Source organism: Embiotoca jacksoni, unplaced genomic scaffold (genome assembly GCF_022577435.1).
Source record: "Embiotoca jacksoni isolate LCO1_2020_lvr unplaced genomic scaffold, fEmbJac1.0.p SCAF_28, whole genome shotgun sequence".
NCBI lineage: Eukaryota > Metazoa > Chordata > Actinopteri > Embiotocidae > Embiotoca > Embiotoca jacksoni.
The window spans coordinates 3,190,680-3,209,732 of NW_027185379.1; the positions used below are offsets into that span (position 1 = coordinate 3,190,680).

Consider the following 19,053-nt stretch of genomic DNA (forward strand, 5'->3'; position numbering starts at 1 on the left):
AGCTGTTTAATACTGTCCAAAAGTGTTAAATTAACTCCGCTAGCAGTGGGCATATTTTAAAACATTAAATCGCTGGCATGGTGATTTTTACACTCTTGCTGTTAAGACACCCACTGACATTAGGATTCATCATCATCAGGACGACTTTGTTTTAAAGCCTTTTAGAGGATGGTGCCCAGCATTGTCTCTTTAAGATGATATGGTATGGTATGGTGTTTTAATGGGCCTAAAGTCTCGCCATATCCATACAGAGGCTTTTTGTTCTGCAAAATCGTTTTGCAAAACGATCCAAATAAAATAACTGATCACATGACTACAAATGTCGCATCTCGAACCGTGTAAAAGAAATTGTTTTGACAGTTTACCGGAGATCAGAACTATTTCTAGGTGTTCTCCATTGGTGAAGCGTCTTCATTAGTCAAAAAGCGTGGGCGGGACTCTTGCTCTCTGCAGCGAGTCAAAGAGAAAGGCAATAAAGGGAGGCAGGAGCTGCACTTTGCCGACGAGCATCTCTGCCGTCCTGCTTCACTACAGTGATCACTGTCCCCTGATCTGCGAAAAAGCACACGGACCTCTCAGAAAAAAAAGGCAGAGTTCATCAATGTAACTCCGGTCAGTCAGAAACTGCACCGTTTACCTGGATAAGTCCGTCTTGACAAGAGGAGAGATAAAGAGAGAAAAAGAGAGACAAGAGTCAAACGCGAGTGGAGTGTTGACATAAACCTGCGAAGGAAAAGAAAAGAATATGATTCTCAAGCAGCACTTGATCTTCATCATTTACAGCTTCTGTGCAAGCGTCTTTAAAGGTGAGCACTGGATGTTGCCGTGTAGACGGGCGTGGTGTGCGGAGAGGTGGTGACTGCGTGAAGTGTGCAGATCATATGTGATCATTGCGCACGTGAGTGTGAGTATTCCGTGCAAAGAGATTTGATTTCCCATTTAAAATGCTGTGTTAGCGCAGTTGGCTGTCGTTGTGTGCTGTCAGAGCCGAGTGTGCTGGAATGCCTGGAAGTTGAATTGTGCAGCGCAGTGAAAAGCAGAATGCGGCTGCCCAAGTTTATGTGTCGGAGAGAACTTGGATGAAACCCTCCGTTTGAGATTAAGTGACAGATGAAACATCAGGCTGCGGATGAGTCGACTGCTGCCGCCTGTGTTTCTCCGCACGTCCAATAAGGCTGCGTCCCCTGAAGCTGACACTGGAAGGCACGAAAGGTTACAGTAGATGGTGGCGTGCGTCTTCTTCGCTGTCATTGAGTGAATCGTTTTCTAAGTCACACCGCCGGGTGTCTCTTGGCGCTTTAAGTCATTCAGAACATCACTTTAAATCAGTGAATTTGCAGAGGTGACAAGAAATCCTGGATATCGCAATGGCTGCATTTGACTTGAGCTTTTGTCTCCAGCACGGCCGGTGTACGCACTGTGTTAAGTGTAGGCAGGATGTTGTCTGCGTGTGTGCGGACGCAGTCTCCAGGAGTGCTGGTATACATTATGGGCACTGACAGTGCGAACCGATACGCCCATTCAAAGTTGGGCTACCGGGGGGACGCAGGTGAGGTGGCGTGTGTGATGTCCCTGCAGAGAGGCTTCGGTGTCTCCTAAGTCCTCAACTCCCCACAGACCGTCCCGCTTTTGGACATGCTTGTGCAGCCACCGCCCTACGGGCTACCAGTGCGCAAAACACCTACCGGAAAGGGTGGGGGGTGTTGTCAAGGGGTTTCGTGGGATAAACTAGCAATCAAAAAGGAATTAATTCCCCGCCCTCCTAAATTTAATTTAAAAAAAAATGAGTTCCACGTGATATTGATGACAGTGTCAGTGCTGATTCAGTATACTTTACTAATGATAATAGCCTAATGAAAGGGAAATATGGTCAGAGTGATGATTTCCATAAAGCTGATCATTCTCATGGTTAGAGTCAATGCAATCTATTTCTATCAAAGATACCACTTTCAGAACCATCACAGATCATCATATCAGTAGGAAACCAACAGACATGTAAGGGTTTAATCTACACCATGCCATTAATAATCAGTTCTCAACATCACTTCTCGCCATATGTCAAGTATTTTTAGTTCAAGTGTCAGACTATTGTGTGTTCAAGAAATCACTCACAGTCTGGGCTCAGTGTAACTCAAATGCTTGGCAGAGTAATAGTTGTTATTAATGTGAGAATGACTTGTAAATTTCTCTTTAAATAAGAAAATATTTATAAATGTTGTCTTGACACACATTGCCCTGGCACCCTTGCTGTCTTTTCCCTCAGCGGGTTTCAGCCCAACAGTTGAGATGCCATCATGTGGTGCCGCTGTGACCTGATGACACATCCAGCCGCATCCCCCTCTCACCATTCCCCCTCAGGACATGTCCCACTTGGAGAGGATTGTGATTGGAGTTAAATGACTGAGCACAATTTTGCATGATTTGTAGTTCATTAACCACAAACTGCGTAGTGTTACTCACAGTGTTCTTGAAAAAGCCAACATTTTTAGATGATGTCCGACTGTCTGTTGTAGCCATTATCATCAGTTCAAGTCAGTGGATGGAAATCACAAACCCTTTGCTAAAACCTTCCTTTGATTGCACATTCAAGGATGCATTCATGAACTATGTTGTAAGCAAATCTTTTACCATTAAAAGTCAGTCCTGTTAAAAGGACATGAAAGTGCTGGATGTAGTACCTTGTTTAAAGCTTGTTGGCAGCCGACCTTAAGCACAACCAAAAGCAAAGAGTTTTCCAAACAGACCTCTCCCACAGAGCATTACTACATAAGAACTTATAAGTGGACCTAATGGTCAGTGTCCCAGATTTCCTATTTTAAGCACATTTCACTCTTTTGTAGAGGGATTTTACAGCCGTACTAAAATGAGTGGAAAGAGTTAGCTGGGAGTGAATTTAAAATCTCACGGTTTGCTTTGCAAAATTAGGTTTCAAGAAAAACTGTTGTTAATTGGTGTGAGAATGCCTGGATTCTCCATCCCATGAATATTTCAAATAATGTTTATTTTCAAATGTCTGATGCAAATTACAGCTTTAAAATTTGAGTATAAAGCCAAAAGTCCAGTTTATAACATGACATTATTGCAGGCTTATGATGGTTTTCTCATACAATGGACAGCATAGTTTGTGGATTTGTTCAAATCATCACTTGACTCTCTTTATGACTGTAAGAGGACAGTAATAGTTGTGTTATATTGTGATGTCAGTACTTGGTAGTATCACATAACTGTGATCAAAATGATGCTTTTCCTGCTTAAGAGGTTTATCTGTAAAATATTTTACCACTGACAATCAAGGGCCCCAAAGGTGTCAGGACTAGCACATGATTTTGTTAATATCATCATCATTAACATCATGATTTTGTCATTAAGACAACAGTGGTAACAATTTGGAGAATAAAAATAGACAGCAGAAAACGAGTCCACTTTTCAACAGATTTGGTTTCATGAACAGAGAAAGAGAGCAGGGCACAGAGTTTTATCATCCTGCCCAAGAGCTCTGCTAGTGCCCACTTCAAGGGCTACTTTAAATATTTATGTTATGAGGATTTAGTTTAGACACACAAAGTGCCCAGACCAGTGCCCCGAAACTTTAAAAGCATGAGGCGCTTACTTTGTGAAGATGTGTGAAGTCAAACAATGAATGTAACAAATACAGAAATCATAGAGCACACACCACCAGACAGGCTGCACACTCCCCCATATTTGTTATTAAAATGGTCAAAAGGTTTTAATCTGCATTGGGAAGAGCATCTGCTGCAAAACACACAGAAGTGGGCAATCCCTGAATACATGTGGACTGTCTTTTAATAATGAAGTGAGAGCATTGGCCAGTGAGGAATATGAGGAGTTTGTGGCAGATATTAAAAGAATTCCCTACGTTGAAATGTTAAAAAATACTTTTTGATGTAAAAAACAAAAAACAAAAAACAAAAACCTCTTGGCTATGGCTTAACCTTTCAGCAAATTCCTCGGAAGTCTATGAAAATGCTTTGAGATATCATGCTTCCTAACAGACAAACACACAAACAAACAAATGGGACTGAAAGCATAACCTCCTCGGCGTAGGTAATAAGGTGCAGCATCATCTGTTTGATCACGGCCTAATCGACAGTTAAATTGCAGTGCACCACATCACACACTGCAGTGATTCTGTAGACAAGACTTCAGCCTCAGCAGCTCTGTTCATGCTCTATAATGCTGACAGTTATTTCATGCAGACTCATCCCTCTTAGAACAACTACGCTATTAGTATTTTTGCTTAAACGCATTGCTGGACTCTTACATATAACTGCAGCCTATGAAGTGTAATACTGCTAAGTCTTAAAAATGCTTTGCTTGACAAAATATATCCATTCTTGTATAGAAATAACATATATCTCCTACGTCCTCTTTACTGTGTGCTGCTCCTGCTGTGGATGTAAGGTGCCGTTTCCCCCATATGTAAACAATTAGAACAACTTTTGTCACCCTGTGAGGTGTAGGAGTATCACTACACCATCACAACGTAAAGGCCGCTAAGGGAGACACCAGACAGACTTGTCAGAGATGGTTATCAAGCAACATGGCAGGCCGGCTAGTAATGCTGATTAGCCATGTGGTGCAGCTATACTTAGTCTCTTTGCAGACCTGCCGGCTGATTGTGCTATAAGTTTTATGATCTGCACATTTCTTTGTTGGCCACAGCTTCTCTGGTTCGGTCTGACATTCCTTCTTCACAAGTGTTTCATCACTTTCCTTCTTACAGAAGCCCAAAAAGCTCCCATACCACCGAGGGAACTTTTCTTTTGTTTGAGCATGTAGCCTTTCATCATTTTTTATCTCGTCAGACATTTTGGCAAGTACAGCCTCCAGGTGACATTTGAGTGTTGGTGTGTGTGTGTTTGACCATAATGTGTGGGGGCAGTAATGAGGGCAAAGCCGGAAATAAATGAAAAGTGGCTGTTTTTTTTAATCTCATATCAAACCACAGACATCAAAAAGTACAGACAAAATAAAATAGAAGGAGGTTGTGGATGAATAATTCCTTAATAAAATAAATGAAAAATTTCTTCCGTGATTACGGAGGGAATTGAGGCTACTCATTAAAAATGCAAAACTGTCTTGTAAAGTGTTTGATATTCGTGTAAGAAAAAGACCCATCCATTTTTGAGGGCTAAGACTGCTATTGTGAATATTAAATGTTTATTTCTTTTAGCAATATAACAGGATTAGCTCATGCAAATATATGGGATACATTGTACAAATGTTATGGAGTAGTTATTGGAAAGTTTGTGAAATATCTCAGGAAATGTACACACTGATAACCAGTCGGTTCTTTATTCCCCCAAAACACGTGGGTGTGTAATTCTGTGTTTTTTGTTGTTGTTGTCAGTATGTATATGGCTGGCACTCACAAACTTGTAACACCATAGCAATAATGTAAAACATTCATTCTGTTTAAGAATTAAAATTCAACATCATATAATTTCAAAAGATCTTGATTAAATCAAGTGTCACAGTGTCTCCATTTAGCCTTCTTGTGAAACCTACAGTTGTCTGGGGCAGAAACCTCATTGCCTATTATAGAATTCAAGGAGGAGAAGTCACGTCTACCATTACAGTGCTTGATTCCTGCAGCAGCTTTGGACAGTGGACATAGATATGAATAACTGTGCTGCCTGCACAGTTGATTTGTCATTTTGACTCTACCATATGATGGTATTTGGTGCACCACTTCTCTTTTCTTTTTTTTGTGAAAATTGAGTTATGTTTCAGCTTGTATCTGGGTTTATTGAAAATCTCTTGAAACAAATACATATTGGACGCAAGCACCCCAAAAGTGTCACACATTGTGAGACACAGGGAGCCTGTGAGATGTATGCATGGGAGCATCTCCTGTGGGTTGGAATAATCAGTCAGCAGGAATAAGCTGGCTGAGCTGAAGGCAAGGTATGGCAGAGGAAGGTGGTTTACATTCAAGGATACCCGTTCCCCACTGCTGAGGGTTAGCTTATCCCTGCAGAATGTCTCCCAGCTGCCAAGTGCTGGCTCTGGTGCTGTGCTATATGCCACTGCAAATGATAATCCAGTAAAAGGACAAATGTGCTCCAAAAGAGCCACTGCTGCCCTGCTTGCTTTCTGTTGACAGATACACATCTGTTGGGATAAGCCTCAGGCCAGAGGCAAATGTGCTCAGACAAGTGGGGAAGAGGCTTTAAGATTGGCTGCTCACTGCCTCAACTATATGTGGCCTGCTGTCAGTCTCCCTTTGCCATGCTCTTTGTCATAGCACTTTTAAACAACGTGTCCCCTCAGAGTGGCTATGAGCTTTGCAATGAGGCTGATAGTCTGTAAGGGCAATGACACTATTAAAGATTATTTTGACCCGTATTTGAACGAAAAAGGTGAAGAGATTTTTCTACTTGGCAAGAAGCCTGTCTCCATGATAAGTTTAATGCCACAAGTTGTCACGCTGGAAAGTGGTTAAAGCGGAACCTACATCCATATCAGGCTCCTGAAGGGTCACCTGTGTTCATACGTCTTAAATGGATATTCAACAGAATTGACATGTGATCTCAGAACATTGAGTTAATATGTTTTACTAAATTTCCCCAGTGTGGGATTGATAAAGTCTTATCTATCTATCTATCTATCTATCTATCTATCTATCTATCTATCTATCTATCTATCTATCTATCTATCTATCTATCTATCTATCTATCTATCTATCTATCTATCTATCTATCTATCTATCTATCTATCTATCTATCTATCTATCTGTCTGTCTATCTGTCTGTCTGTCTGTCTGTCTATCTATCTATCTATCTATCTATCTATCTATCTATCTATCTATCTATCTATCTATCTATCTATCTATCTATCTATCTATCTATCTATCTATCTATCCATCATGAAGAAGATGAGACCTACAGAGCATTTAAATCAATATTTCATTATATACATTAGATTTTTTTAGGATAGGATTTTCTATCATCATTTAGAAGAATGAGAAGTATTAGAATGAAATACTTGTAGTTGAAAGTTTGTAATGCAGTTAATTGTGCTGCAGAATGTATGTACATATTCTCAGTCATCCAGGTCATGGTCTATCTTAGTGAAGGTAACAGGACTTGCCTGAGGTTCTCGTAGTTGTTTCACTTCTCATCCGAAAGGCATCTTCAGTTCTAACCTACTGGTGGGGAGGCCCAGGATTTGAATCTATTGTGGAGTTGTTAACACCTCGAGAGTCAGGGCCAGGGAGCTGCTGCACAACACACTGTGGAAGTAAAACAAATAATAGAAATAAAAAAATCATTTGATAAAAAAATAAACTGGATTGAGCCAAAGCTTAAGAAATGCTGTCATGTGCCTGACAGGCTATATTAAAAAAAAAAAAAAAAAAAAAAAAAAAAATCTTCATTTTTGAAAACAGTATTTCATTGAAACCAACTGATTTACCATTTGCCATTGAATTATCTTATTCCCATTCGAGGCTAAACCAGAAGTTAGCCAGTTCAAAAGCCTGTCTGGTGCACATGCTCAGTATACATTTAAAAACTTCAATTATAATTATAAAAACATATATTGTGAAAGACAGAGATTTATATGGCCGATGTAGACTTCAGCAGCATTGTTTGAACTCACTTGGCAAAGGCCGGGAAGTAACGAACATTCATTTATAGTTAAAAGTGTACCTCAGCTTTAATGTTGCAGCATTTTGACTTTTTTTGAGTGGTGCAACTATAATGTTATTCATCAATATAGTTAAAGACCATCAACATACAACAGAAGTAAATCTACTACACCTTTATAGACTATTATTTTACAGTATATATTGGCCCTATCACTAACCCATTAATGGTGAACTATGTGCTCTATTTGCAGAAAAAAAGAAAGAAATCTTTATCATCTAAAAATGATCCACGTTATTTGAATTAAATCTGTGGCTATTGGGATAAAAACATATTGTTGAATTTTTGATGAATGAGAGTAGGCGTCTGTTCTGAGAGAAATGCATACATTTCAGTATTGTTCCTGAAATGAAGCCTATGGCTCATTTTATGCCCATTTGCAATGTTGACCTTTCCCAATCTCTCTTGGCCCTCATCTCTGTTGAAGTGAGTTTGGTGCCCGACTATGGATGAGTCTGTGAATCTCATTCAGCCCGTATGATGATCTCCATTTTCTTCTTTCGCGGTGTAGTCTATATATGGACAAAGTTTATATTTTTTGTTCATAAATGATGACCATACACCATACTATGACCCAACAGGCATGTAATCTGTTTTTCCACTGTACTGATGTTGTACTAACAAGAGGTATTGTCACCTTTGCTCTCTGTTTTCTTTTAAGAAGCTTTTCTGATAATCAGCACAGAGATAGAAAGCCGCTTTGTCCTCTTTCCATGTTGTCCCCCGTACAACACAAGTGAGTAAACAGAAGTGACAAAGGTTTTGAAAGCCTAATGTTGATATATTGTGAGCATCATTATGTGGTTGCCATAATAAATGTCCTTTTCTGCTTCTGCTGCGAATATTTGGTCAGCTTCCAAAAAGAGTGATTGACTGTCTGAGGCATCACACTGCAACCAAACACCTGGCAACCTGACCTGAAGTGACCACGCTTGTTTTGAGTTATGTCCGGGTCATTTACGAGTGCACAAACAATGCATACAATAAGCTGCAGAGTCTTTGTTTAGTGTTGTGTACATTTTGTTCAGATATGGCAATTGCAGTGCCGGGCAGGCTACTTTTGAAATGTAATAGTTAACAGATTACTATTTAGTCCATTAAAAAAATATAGTGAGCTATGTCACTATTTTAATTACTTTATCAAAGTAATGCAACCTACATGTTACCATGATGTTACCATTACCTCAAACCAAATCTAAATTCAGGTCAACTCCATGCCGAGTGGTTATAGAACTTTCAACAGGGCTCAGTACTGTTGAGTCTTTTTAAATATCTCTTCATCTTATCTGACGACATGACCAACCGCCTTGGCTCAAAATTGAAGCACATGCTGCCAAATGATTGTCTAGATGTAGACAGAAGGTATCCTTGCATGAGAAAAAGATGCAAAGCAATAGAATGAATATTACACTTTATATATAAACGCAACAAAAAAGAACTTATTTGGCCAACCTCCTCGTAATCACCAACATATTCAATAGTTACTGCAATTTGGGTGGATTTTTAGTAATCCACCTGTTCTTAGCCCTGTTTTCAAACCACAATTACTTTGACTTCCATTGGTTGTTTATTTTATTATCTTTTAAATCTAGATTTATATATTTGATCTTCTAAAAACCAAAATGTCTCAATGGGAATCAATAAAGTATTTATTTAATTACATATTTTTGTCAGTAACTGCAACTAATTACAATATTTTTAATTTGTAATTTAATTCAATCTAACTAGTTACTACCATTGTTTTTTCCTTTATTTGCTTGTGTTTGTATTAAGTTTCAGAATTAAGGAACATAAGTCCTCAGTGAGAAGGTAGTTGTTATATTATATTCAGACATACATATTGAAGTGGTAAATGTTTTTTTTTTATTTTTTTTTTATTGTAAATGATGTATGATAATATTAGGTTACTTGCTTGAAAACAGCTGAAACAATTCATTTTCAAAATAGTTGCAGCTTAATTTTCTTTCAGTTCAATCAATCAATCCACTAACCATTTAATGTCTTGTTTACACTGTAAACACATTATTTCCCTAATTCTTCTAGAAAATGTATTTTTGTTGGACAATGTAAAGTGTTGGTAAACATATCTGAAAAGTGAACATTACAGTCACTGTAAGTGCATTTGGAATGACTGTGTCCATCCTACTTTGAGGATTAAATGTTTCTATTTTTATTTATCAGCACAGAAAGTCCATCAGTTTCACACAGTCAATAGGATTTTGCATCACTTGCTGTGCTCATAAAGGCCCCTCAGTCGAGCAGTCAGGCTGGATGTCTGAGCTCCAGATAAAGGAGACTCTGTTGCACTGTCATTGGAAATTTGATAGCTGCTGGAATAATTTTAATAGACTTGTAAGCACCAAATCATGGCAAATGTAGTCACTTATTTCAGGGTAATGTTTTGCATTTTATGGGTTTATGATATGATACACTTTGTTCACGATACAAAAAATACAAAAAAAAACATGAAAAAAAAAAAAGGCAAACCTGCAAAGAGCAGATTGTTGACTTGTGAGACAGACTTGTAACCATTTGCAGAGGCAAAACTAAAAAAAACATTCGTATTCTCGTATCCCTGTCAGAGTCATGAGGAGCTGTAGACTATCGGAGTATACATTGAGCAGAATACAGGGAGGTGCACCTGGGGGGTCACCTGTCCATCACAGAAGCTAGCATGCACTGACTAACAGTGACATTCATGTTGTAAGGCAATTTAGTATCTCCATTCCTCTGCAGAATGTTATGTCTCTAATTTTGTGAGGAAACCCAGGCACAGGAATTTGGGAAAAACATGTCAACTAAGAGCACACAGTGTTCAAAATTAACAAAGAGGACTCTAATTAAAAATTATTTCACGTCAGAAAAGATATCATGAAATGTGTTTTTTGTTTTCTCTACTCCCCAGTGTTGTTATTATTGCAATATATATAAAGTGAATGTTTATGTACCCGAGAGCATGCTGAAAAATTGTGCCAGTACAACCTGTTTATGTTCTTACAGCAATTCAATTTGCCACTTCATTATCTAAGCTTGCTACTTATAAGTAGACTAATTCCCACTGCATACACAGTCTGAAGGCAGTACAACAGGTAACATGTATCTTTACGGTTTCTCAGAAAATGTAAATGTAATTTTGTTTAAAAAGAAATAAAAAATGGAACAAAACAAACAACATCAGCACACTGGAGAATTATACACATAAACATGGCTACTCTAGGTTGTGAAATGTCTTTCCTATTGTCGATAGCCATGTACAGTAGGCTATATTAAAGAAAATTAACATACTGTGAAAGCTGCAGACAATCCATAAACCAGGGCATAGTGCCCACTATAGTAAGTATTTACACTCACTATTCAGGTCAGTTCTCTGAATTGCAACGTCTCACGGATGGTATGCATATGTTAACCAGATGTTGCTAAACTTACAATTTAGGGTAAACATGTTGAGCTGATTCAAACAGACAATCACTGCTCACAATGTTGTAAAACTCAGCAGCGGTTTTATGGGGAAATGTCTTTCCCTCTTATCGAGTGAAGAAATTGTGCAACACAAGAGAAGAAAGATAAAAACATAACAAAGTGAAAATTATTTTGTTCTATGGACTTGCTTGAGTGAGATGCCATCCCAAAAAACTAACTTTAGTATAAAGGCACAAAATGCACAAACCTCAGTTCATGCATGTTTATACCCTTTTATTGACTTCCTCTTTAAAGGCCTCCCACAGGTCTCTAACGCTGGAGTGCAGATACTGAATGCAGGCATATTTGCAAGTGAAGGTGGGGGATAAAAGCACTGAAACTCATGTCCTCATAAAGAGGGATCAGCAGTGTGGACGGGAGCTGCATACCGATGCAAAAGATGCCAGTGCTCAGAGCCAGAGAGCATGCTTTGCTGGGGGAAAAAAAAGGCTTCAAGCTACTAAGCTGAGAGCAAGAAGGGGAGGGAAGAGCAGGTGAGAAGCAGGAAGGAACACAAACTGTAAAAAGCGAAGAAATGCGTCATTGTGATATATGTGACAGCCGTTTCTTTCACCTGCTGCGATTGGGAAATGTAAAAGGGGTTACTGCTGTTATAAAATAAAGTTTAAACCCTTATCTGCAACATGATATAGCCAAACACACTGGCGTTTTACAGATTTAGCCTCTTCTGATTTTGGTGGTTTGCTGTGACCAAGGTGTTCCTTGTTAAAGATAATACTGAAATAACCAAAACTAAGATGTGAGGAAGGATTTTCCTTAACTGAAATACATTTTAAAAAGGCTTTCCAATTTTTTTTCTTTTTCAAAAGATTAGTAACTGAAACTGAATTGTGTGTTTCCAAAACTCATAAAAAAAAAACAAATATATACATATACATATATATATATACACATACACATATATGTAGAGGAAATGTACCTTATTTTCATTTTTGTCAGTTTATTTCCTACATAAACCTATTTTGGTAGAAATCAATCTTCCAATTTAGTTTTTTTGAACTGTGCCAGGTAGTTTTCCGCCAGCCATTGGCAAATCGCACAAACAAGCAGCCCCTTACAGTCCATGATGTGTTGCCAATGCGTCTACGGCCGACATCAAGGGGGCGAAAGTCGGGAGAAAGCACCAGAGTCCTATTTAGGACTTTGACTGTGCCACAGACAAAAGCAAGTGCTTTGTGGTGGAAGGTATTAAAATGCGGAACACTTCTCAAGGGGAAAAATGTCCACAATTCTGAAAGTCCATTTGAAAAGCTCGCACACGAGGCGAACCTAGTTTACCTTGACAAGGTAAGGAGAAGCGCCCAGCCCTTCCACCCTGAAGAATAAGCTCCCCGCAGGCCGGGCAGCATGATGGAGCATGTGATCTCCGCATCCATAATTTGTCTGACCTTTTTTTTTAACTGCGCCCATGAAACTAATAAAAACATAAAACTGAAATTGAAGTGAAAATAAAAACTCTGCAGGAAAGGAGGGGATTTATTACAGTAAATATAACATTGCCAAAAAAAAAAAAAAAACTATTCAATGACAGTTAATATAATCATGACACTTACAGGAAAACTGATGACATAAAGATGCAAAAAAAAAAAAAAAAAAAAAAAAATCAACAACACACGTCTCCTAAATGAGTTCAGGGGGCTCAACACAGGTGAAGGAGAGAATGACGCAGAGTCTGTTTATAATATCACCAAAATTCACTGCAGAAGAATACTGATTTCCCTAACTATACTTTTGTCCACAGTGGTGGGAATGACAACGACCTGCACAGTATGGCTGTTGGGAAACATTCGGTCTCACACAAATTATAATTAATAAAGGAAGCAGATTATCTTAATTTCATTTATTATTTAACTATATGCGCTGTACAGTTCACTTCATTCAATTAATTGCATTTTCTCTCTGAGAGTGCATATGTTAGTGACACCCGCTGATATTTAAATGAATGTTGGCCTTTAGGTACACACATTAATTAAATCTTATCAGTAGGGCTCTTTACTATAAAATTCAGCCAATTATCATCAATGAGTCATAAGGTTTTCAATTTAAAACCTTGTAGTCTGAGTATCAAAATCAAACAACTCCCAGTACAGACTTCCTAGTTTTAGTGAGTTATTATCCTAAAAACAACAGTAAATAAACAAAACAAAAAAATGGGGGGGTGGGGGGGGATATACATTCAAAGTGATTGTGAATAGAGGTTGACCTTGAAATGAACCAGGTCCAAAACCAAGTCAATACATGAAGTAAAGTAAATACTATAAAGATGAAAGTAAAAAAATGCAAGTGGTGCTCGAAGATAGCGACAACATGATAGTGTTTAACATGAAGAGAATAATTGTCCCTTGAAATGTTTTTCCCCAGTTGTTCATCTAACTTTAATGGGAATGATTGTGAAAATTATTAAAATGATGTCAGTGTGCCATCAATTCACCACACCCTATCAGTTTGGCATAATGCCTCCTGCTGGCTGAGGCATCAAATACAAAATGCTGCCATTTTGGATTTGAATTTAATTGTTTGTAGCAAACTATTATTTAATTGAAATATAATTTTCTCCATCGTTTTCACCAACAGAAAAGCAATAAATCTTCACTTTAGAGAAATTGGAATCAAAGAATGGTTGAAGTTTTTGGACTATACGTTGTACTTGACTTTTTAGTAGCTTTGTACTTCTTAACACATATGAAGACATTTATTTACTGTAGATAAATTGGAATGGTAAAGGTCGGGAGAGGGGGGTCATCAGTTCAATATTGATCAGAAACACGTTGGTTTCACAAACATGGGGAACAGTGGCACATATAAGAAGTGTAAACACTGGCTTTGCTAACAGTATGATCTTTGAGCCCAATAAGAATTCGGCTTCACCATCGTCAGCAATTTTGGCTATCTGTTAGAAAGCGCCACAGGCAATAGGAAATATGTACAATTTGAGAGTCTAGTGTTGAAATATCAGATTTAAAGCCAGGATCGGCCCAATAAGCTCTCATAACGGCCAGTCTGAACAGACCCTGCCTTTTATGGACACAGAGATGATTATACATTTAGTATCCTCCAGTTCTCGTGGAGTGTGAGGACATCCGGCGTGTACCAGGTGACCTTCATTGCTGGAGCTGTATAGCATCCCCCAGATAATGACCACTCTAAACCCCAGGAGCAGGCCTCATCCCCTCATAAATACAGGGACCATATGGACTTTGGTGGAAAGCTGCCCATAGTCACTTTTCAAATGGACACATACTTGTACGAGACGTTTTTGCCGTTAAAAAAAGACTCGGCTGGCATTCACCGGTTCATGGAAAGTGTGTTTTGTGGGGGCTGTTCAATTACACTGGCCAAAAAGCAGCTGTCTCTAAAAATGGTATCTTTTGAATGGTGGTCTCAACTGGAAGAAAAATGACACGGTCAGATGTAATGACTGAGTACAGAACATGACTTGTCAGTGTTAAAGCGCCTTGCTTAGGGGAAATTCAGGGTGATTGTGTAACAGGTAATGTTACATTTCTATTTTCTGACAAGGCAAGGCAACCAAAATTGTAACCAATTGCAGTTTTAACAGATGATTTGCAAAACAAATGTTTTCTGAAACCCCAAATTTGGCAGCAAAGGACCAGTTTGGACCTACCCATATGTCAATGAGCCTCGGAAGTGATGCAATTTGGGAAATGTGGTTGCTTTGAAATAACAAATGAATCTCTATAAAACTGTTCAGGATTTTGCAAGTTTGTAGATGATAGAAAATGTACATCCAGTTCCTTCTGAAGGACATCATAGTGTCTGGACATTTCTTGTTTCAATTAGTTTCTGCCCTGATTCAACAGTCACTGTGGGAGGTAGCTTAATGTAGACGTTGGCTCTCTGCACACAATTGCTTTATGTGGTGGTGACAAACCTACCAATTTAAGCTCCAAGTGTTTACATGACTCAACCAAGGATTGTCAATCAACAATATAAAGGTACACTCCATAACTACAATGTTACTGAATGCACCCCGTTTGTCACATTACAGGGTGAATTATTAGGTGTTACTTAAATTTAAAAAAAAAAAAATTAAAAAAAAAAATAAAATCTATATTTGCATTTAATAGTAAATAAGTAATTGATCATAATAAAATAAACTAAATTAACTAACATTCCCTAAAATACTCATGTAGTAATATTCCAAATTCCCAATTTTTGATAATAAGCAGCATAAAGACTTGTGAATAAGAAGTCCTTTTTTTTGGTGTAAAGTGTTTAACAAAAGTACAAACGGCAATAGAATTGTGGATTATCTATTATGCTAATTTAGAGGAGTGAGTGAACTTGAAGAAAACAGTGTATGTTTGAATGTGTGAACATCTGCACATCTGTGTGTGTGTGTGTGTGTGTGTGTGTGTGTGTGTGTGTGTGTGTGTGTGTGTGTCCTCTCCTTGTGTGGATAATATCGCAGCAACTGCAGTCAAGCTTACATTATTGATGTAACCTTGTGCTCAAATAGACATAAAGCAAACTAGAAGCAGCAGTGTGACATCTAAACTCTGTCTGAGCTCATTTATGTCCCAATTAACAAGTGATCTGTATCTGGGTAAGTTGTCTGGATAATAACATCTCATCACGGTTCTTTGCATTTCACTCTGTTCTGCTTGTCTTGATTATCTTATATAATTAATGTAGGAAAAGATAGACGACTGTAAACAAAACAAGGTCCCACCCCTCCACCCCCCAGAATGGGTGACCTTTTAACTCGTTGGGCGGATACGAGGGTCGATCAAAAGGTTCTCAGACTACTCCTGCTGCGTGCTAATGGTAAGTAAGTTCTGCCTCCTGCTCAATGTGTGTGTGTGTGTGTGTGTGTGTGTGTGTGTGTGTGTGTGTGTGTGCGCGTGCGGTTGTGTGTTTGTATCAGTACTTCAGAGTAGACGTGGGAGATGGAGGAAGGACATTTTTATGAGAAATTAGGGCAATAATTAAAATAAAGGGTTCTTAGAGTAATCACTACGGGTGAACACTTGAGTATAAAAAGATCCATAGCACACTATAAGGTTCATGTCTCTTTCATTACTCATCCTTAATGTTCCCAAACAACAACAAGAAAACGGAAACCAAAACATTTAATCAATGGGCTTCATCAGACGAAAAAAGTAACAGTGTGCACAGTGCAAGTATAACTGATGATACTTGTAATTGTGTCTGACTTTAAACCGTTCCTGGTTCTCTACTTTTTTTTACTCAAAACAATCTGTGAAATGTAATCAGGATATTTTAAGATAATCTTTTCGAACACTGAACCTGGCTGATACGGAATTACTTGCACTTTTGCCAACGGCAGCACAGGAGCAGCGATAGGAAATATAGGATTTCAAGCTATTCTTAGCTCTACAAGGCTTTGTCAAATGTATCCTAGATTGACAGGCTCCAGAGGGGATTTTCACATTCAGTTCCAACACTGAAACTGTCATATCTTTGCTATAAGACCAGAGTTATCAGGGAAAATGGTGTGAAGTTGATACACATTTGATCAGTTGCCTGTGCCTCACTGGCGATCGTGGATGTATAACATTCAAAATCTACAGTCCCAGAAAATGATCAGACGAGACTTTCTCACAATCCTTGTCAATCAAATAGTTCCTAAAGCCAGCAACAAATTTATTTTTACATTCTATGTCTTTATTTTGTTGTGTTGTTGTCATTGTTAAGATTGAGCTACAAAGCACCCAATAAAAAACAAGGCAAAATACAAAACAAAAAAAAAAGAAGCACAGTTGAGTCATGTCACGGTCAAATTCGTAAAATATTTTTGACACTTAGTACATATTCAAGACATTATGTCTGCAAAAATGTACATTTTTCAAAATCTTGGACATATAGTTATATATCCATGCATACTACATTCTCATTAGTTTACAGTTTATTTCGAAATAGACAAAATAAACTGCATGGCGTGGCAGCCACGAACGTCTATCACCTTTTTAGTGCTCATGTTAACAGGTTAGAGCAGCCATGCAGCCTGATTAAGGCACGCATCGCTGTGCAATGCGTCATGTATAAAATAAGCTTCTTGCCTAATTTGCATGTGACGCATGCGGTTCCCAGCAAATGTAAATCGGGAAAAGTTCTGTGATCAGAAGTTCACTATATAATAATATCATCTCATTAGACATTTAACCTCTTAAATGATGTTAGTAGGGAATCTTAATTGGTGTTGCTCATAAATTCAAACTGAATAGTTGGTAAACAGTTGTTGTTCGCCAGAATCAGGTGGAAAAATATGTTTTTACAAAGTGTCTGAGCTGCATCACTGAAAAGTGCCTCAAATCGTTTTCTTTAATTGCATTATATATTGACAATAATGGGAAATGTTTCCAAGTGCCTTCACACAACACCACGACAACTTGGTCTTGACCTAATCTCCCTGTCGCAGAGATCACAGAGCACCCTACTATTTGATATGCCTGGAAATGATGTGACATTTCCTGAGAGAACATAACATTTATTTAATGAAAAGTAAATCATTTTGAGGTGTCAAGAAGAAAGAGGTGTGCAGTGTGGCATTCATATTTTGGCCTTTGCAAATTATCAATAACCCTGACATTCTTTGCTTTAAGGGGAATATGTGAATCCATTATTGCAATGAATTAACAGAAACCATGGAAACAGCATGGCAAAATGTTGTCATGTAGTGAGAATCTTTATCTTAATACTTAAATATTGTAACAGACCTCTCTGAAGAACAAAGATCAGCCACAAGCACGTTTCAGCTCGAAACAACACACTGTAGTTTCCACTATACCATTAATTTTACTTAATGACTTTCTTACGATGGTGTTATACTGACTGAATATTAGTAATCGAAGAACTAACCTAAAATGAAATCTCTAAAGGGAGAACGCTTTGAATTCACTAAATAAAGTATTCAGATAGCTGATTATATAAATAGAAGACATAAAACTAAAGCTTCTAAGCCATTATTCCCTTGTTTTTATCTGCTCCACTTCAAACTGACAGAATCTGTTTATAAAGTTATTTCTTGCATAATCGTGTATAATCTCTAAATGTATATACCACACAGAGTTAAGTGTCGCAGCACTGGGTCTGCTGGGCACTGGACTGTACATGATAATACAACATGAGATTAATCACATGAGTTTAGAGGGGAGCATTCAACCTTTACATGGACTATCAAAACAATTCATTTCATACTGTACATGGTATTAATCAGGCTCCTACCTTTGAAAATGTAGTGTTCTTATGAAAAAAAATGTCACGAGGTGTAAATTTTATGTAATTCCAACATAGAAACTACAAAACTACTCATTGGTTTTTATTGGTAACATATTTCCAGTGTGATGTTTTATTTCCAATTATTTCGTGTGAGCTTGTTATAATCACTTAAACAGAAACACTTTTTCTGGCCATTATTCAACTCCACAACTCAGGAAGAGAAATTAATATTGTAAACATATTTCACATTTGATCAGATATTGAATTGGTGAGAATGCATCGATCTCCTGCTCAATAACTTCTTTGCAGCAACATTCGCATATTTGAAGCATCATCTACTGTCAAGGACACAACTTTGTGTTCTATCAGAATCGGCTTTATTGGCCAAACTCTTTCAAAGTCTCCACTACCTTGATGAGCCTTGTTGACATACATACGCAACTTCTGCCACTGTTTGGCGGAGGTATACAAATGTATGCGGTAATTCTAGTTTTATACGGCAGTCTTTTTCATCCATTATTTAATAAATCTATTTCCACTTTTATTTCACATGATTTTTATACAATGCTTGTAAAAAAAAAAAAAAAAGAAAGAAAAAGAAAAAAAGGTTTTGTTCACCACGGAGTGAGATACGCAGACACATGGGTGCACACACACAGAGGAGGGATAGAGTGAGCGCCAGGGAAACGCTGCTATTCAC

The 19,053-nt window shown here is 38.0% G+C and overlaps 1 protein-coding gene across 3 annotated transcripts in view; it reads left to right on the top strand.

Annotated features, from left to right (window-relative positions):
- The first annotated feature begins 467 nt into the window (after window positions 1-467).
- Window positions 468-19,053, top strand: part of cadm2b (cell adhesion molecule 2b) — a 139,484-nt gene continuing 120,898 nt past the window's right edge. For 2 of the 3 annotated variants that reach the window (XM_069161372.1, XM_069161374.1), the window contains exon 1: window positions 468-806. In XM_069161372.1, coding sequence (XP_069017473.1) covers window positions 746-806 — 61 coding nt within the window. In that variant the 5' untranslated portion in view covers window positions 468-745. The remainder of the gene's footprint in view (window positions 807-19,053) is intronic. The other variant, XM_069161373.1, reaches the window with a different exon arrangement.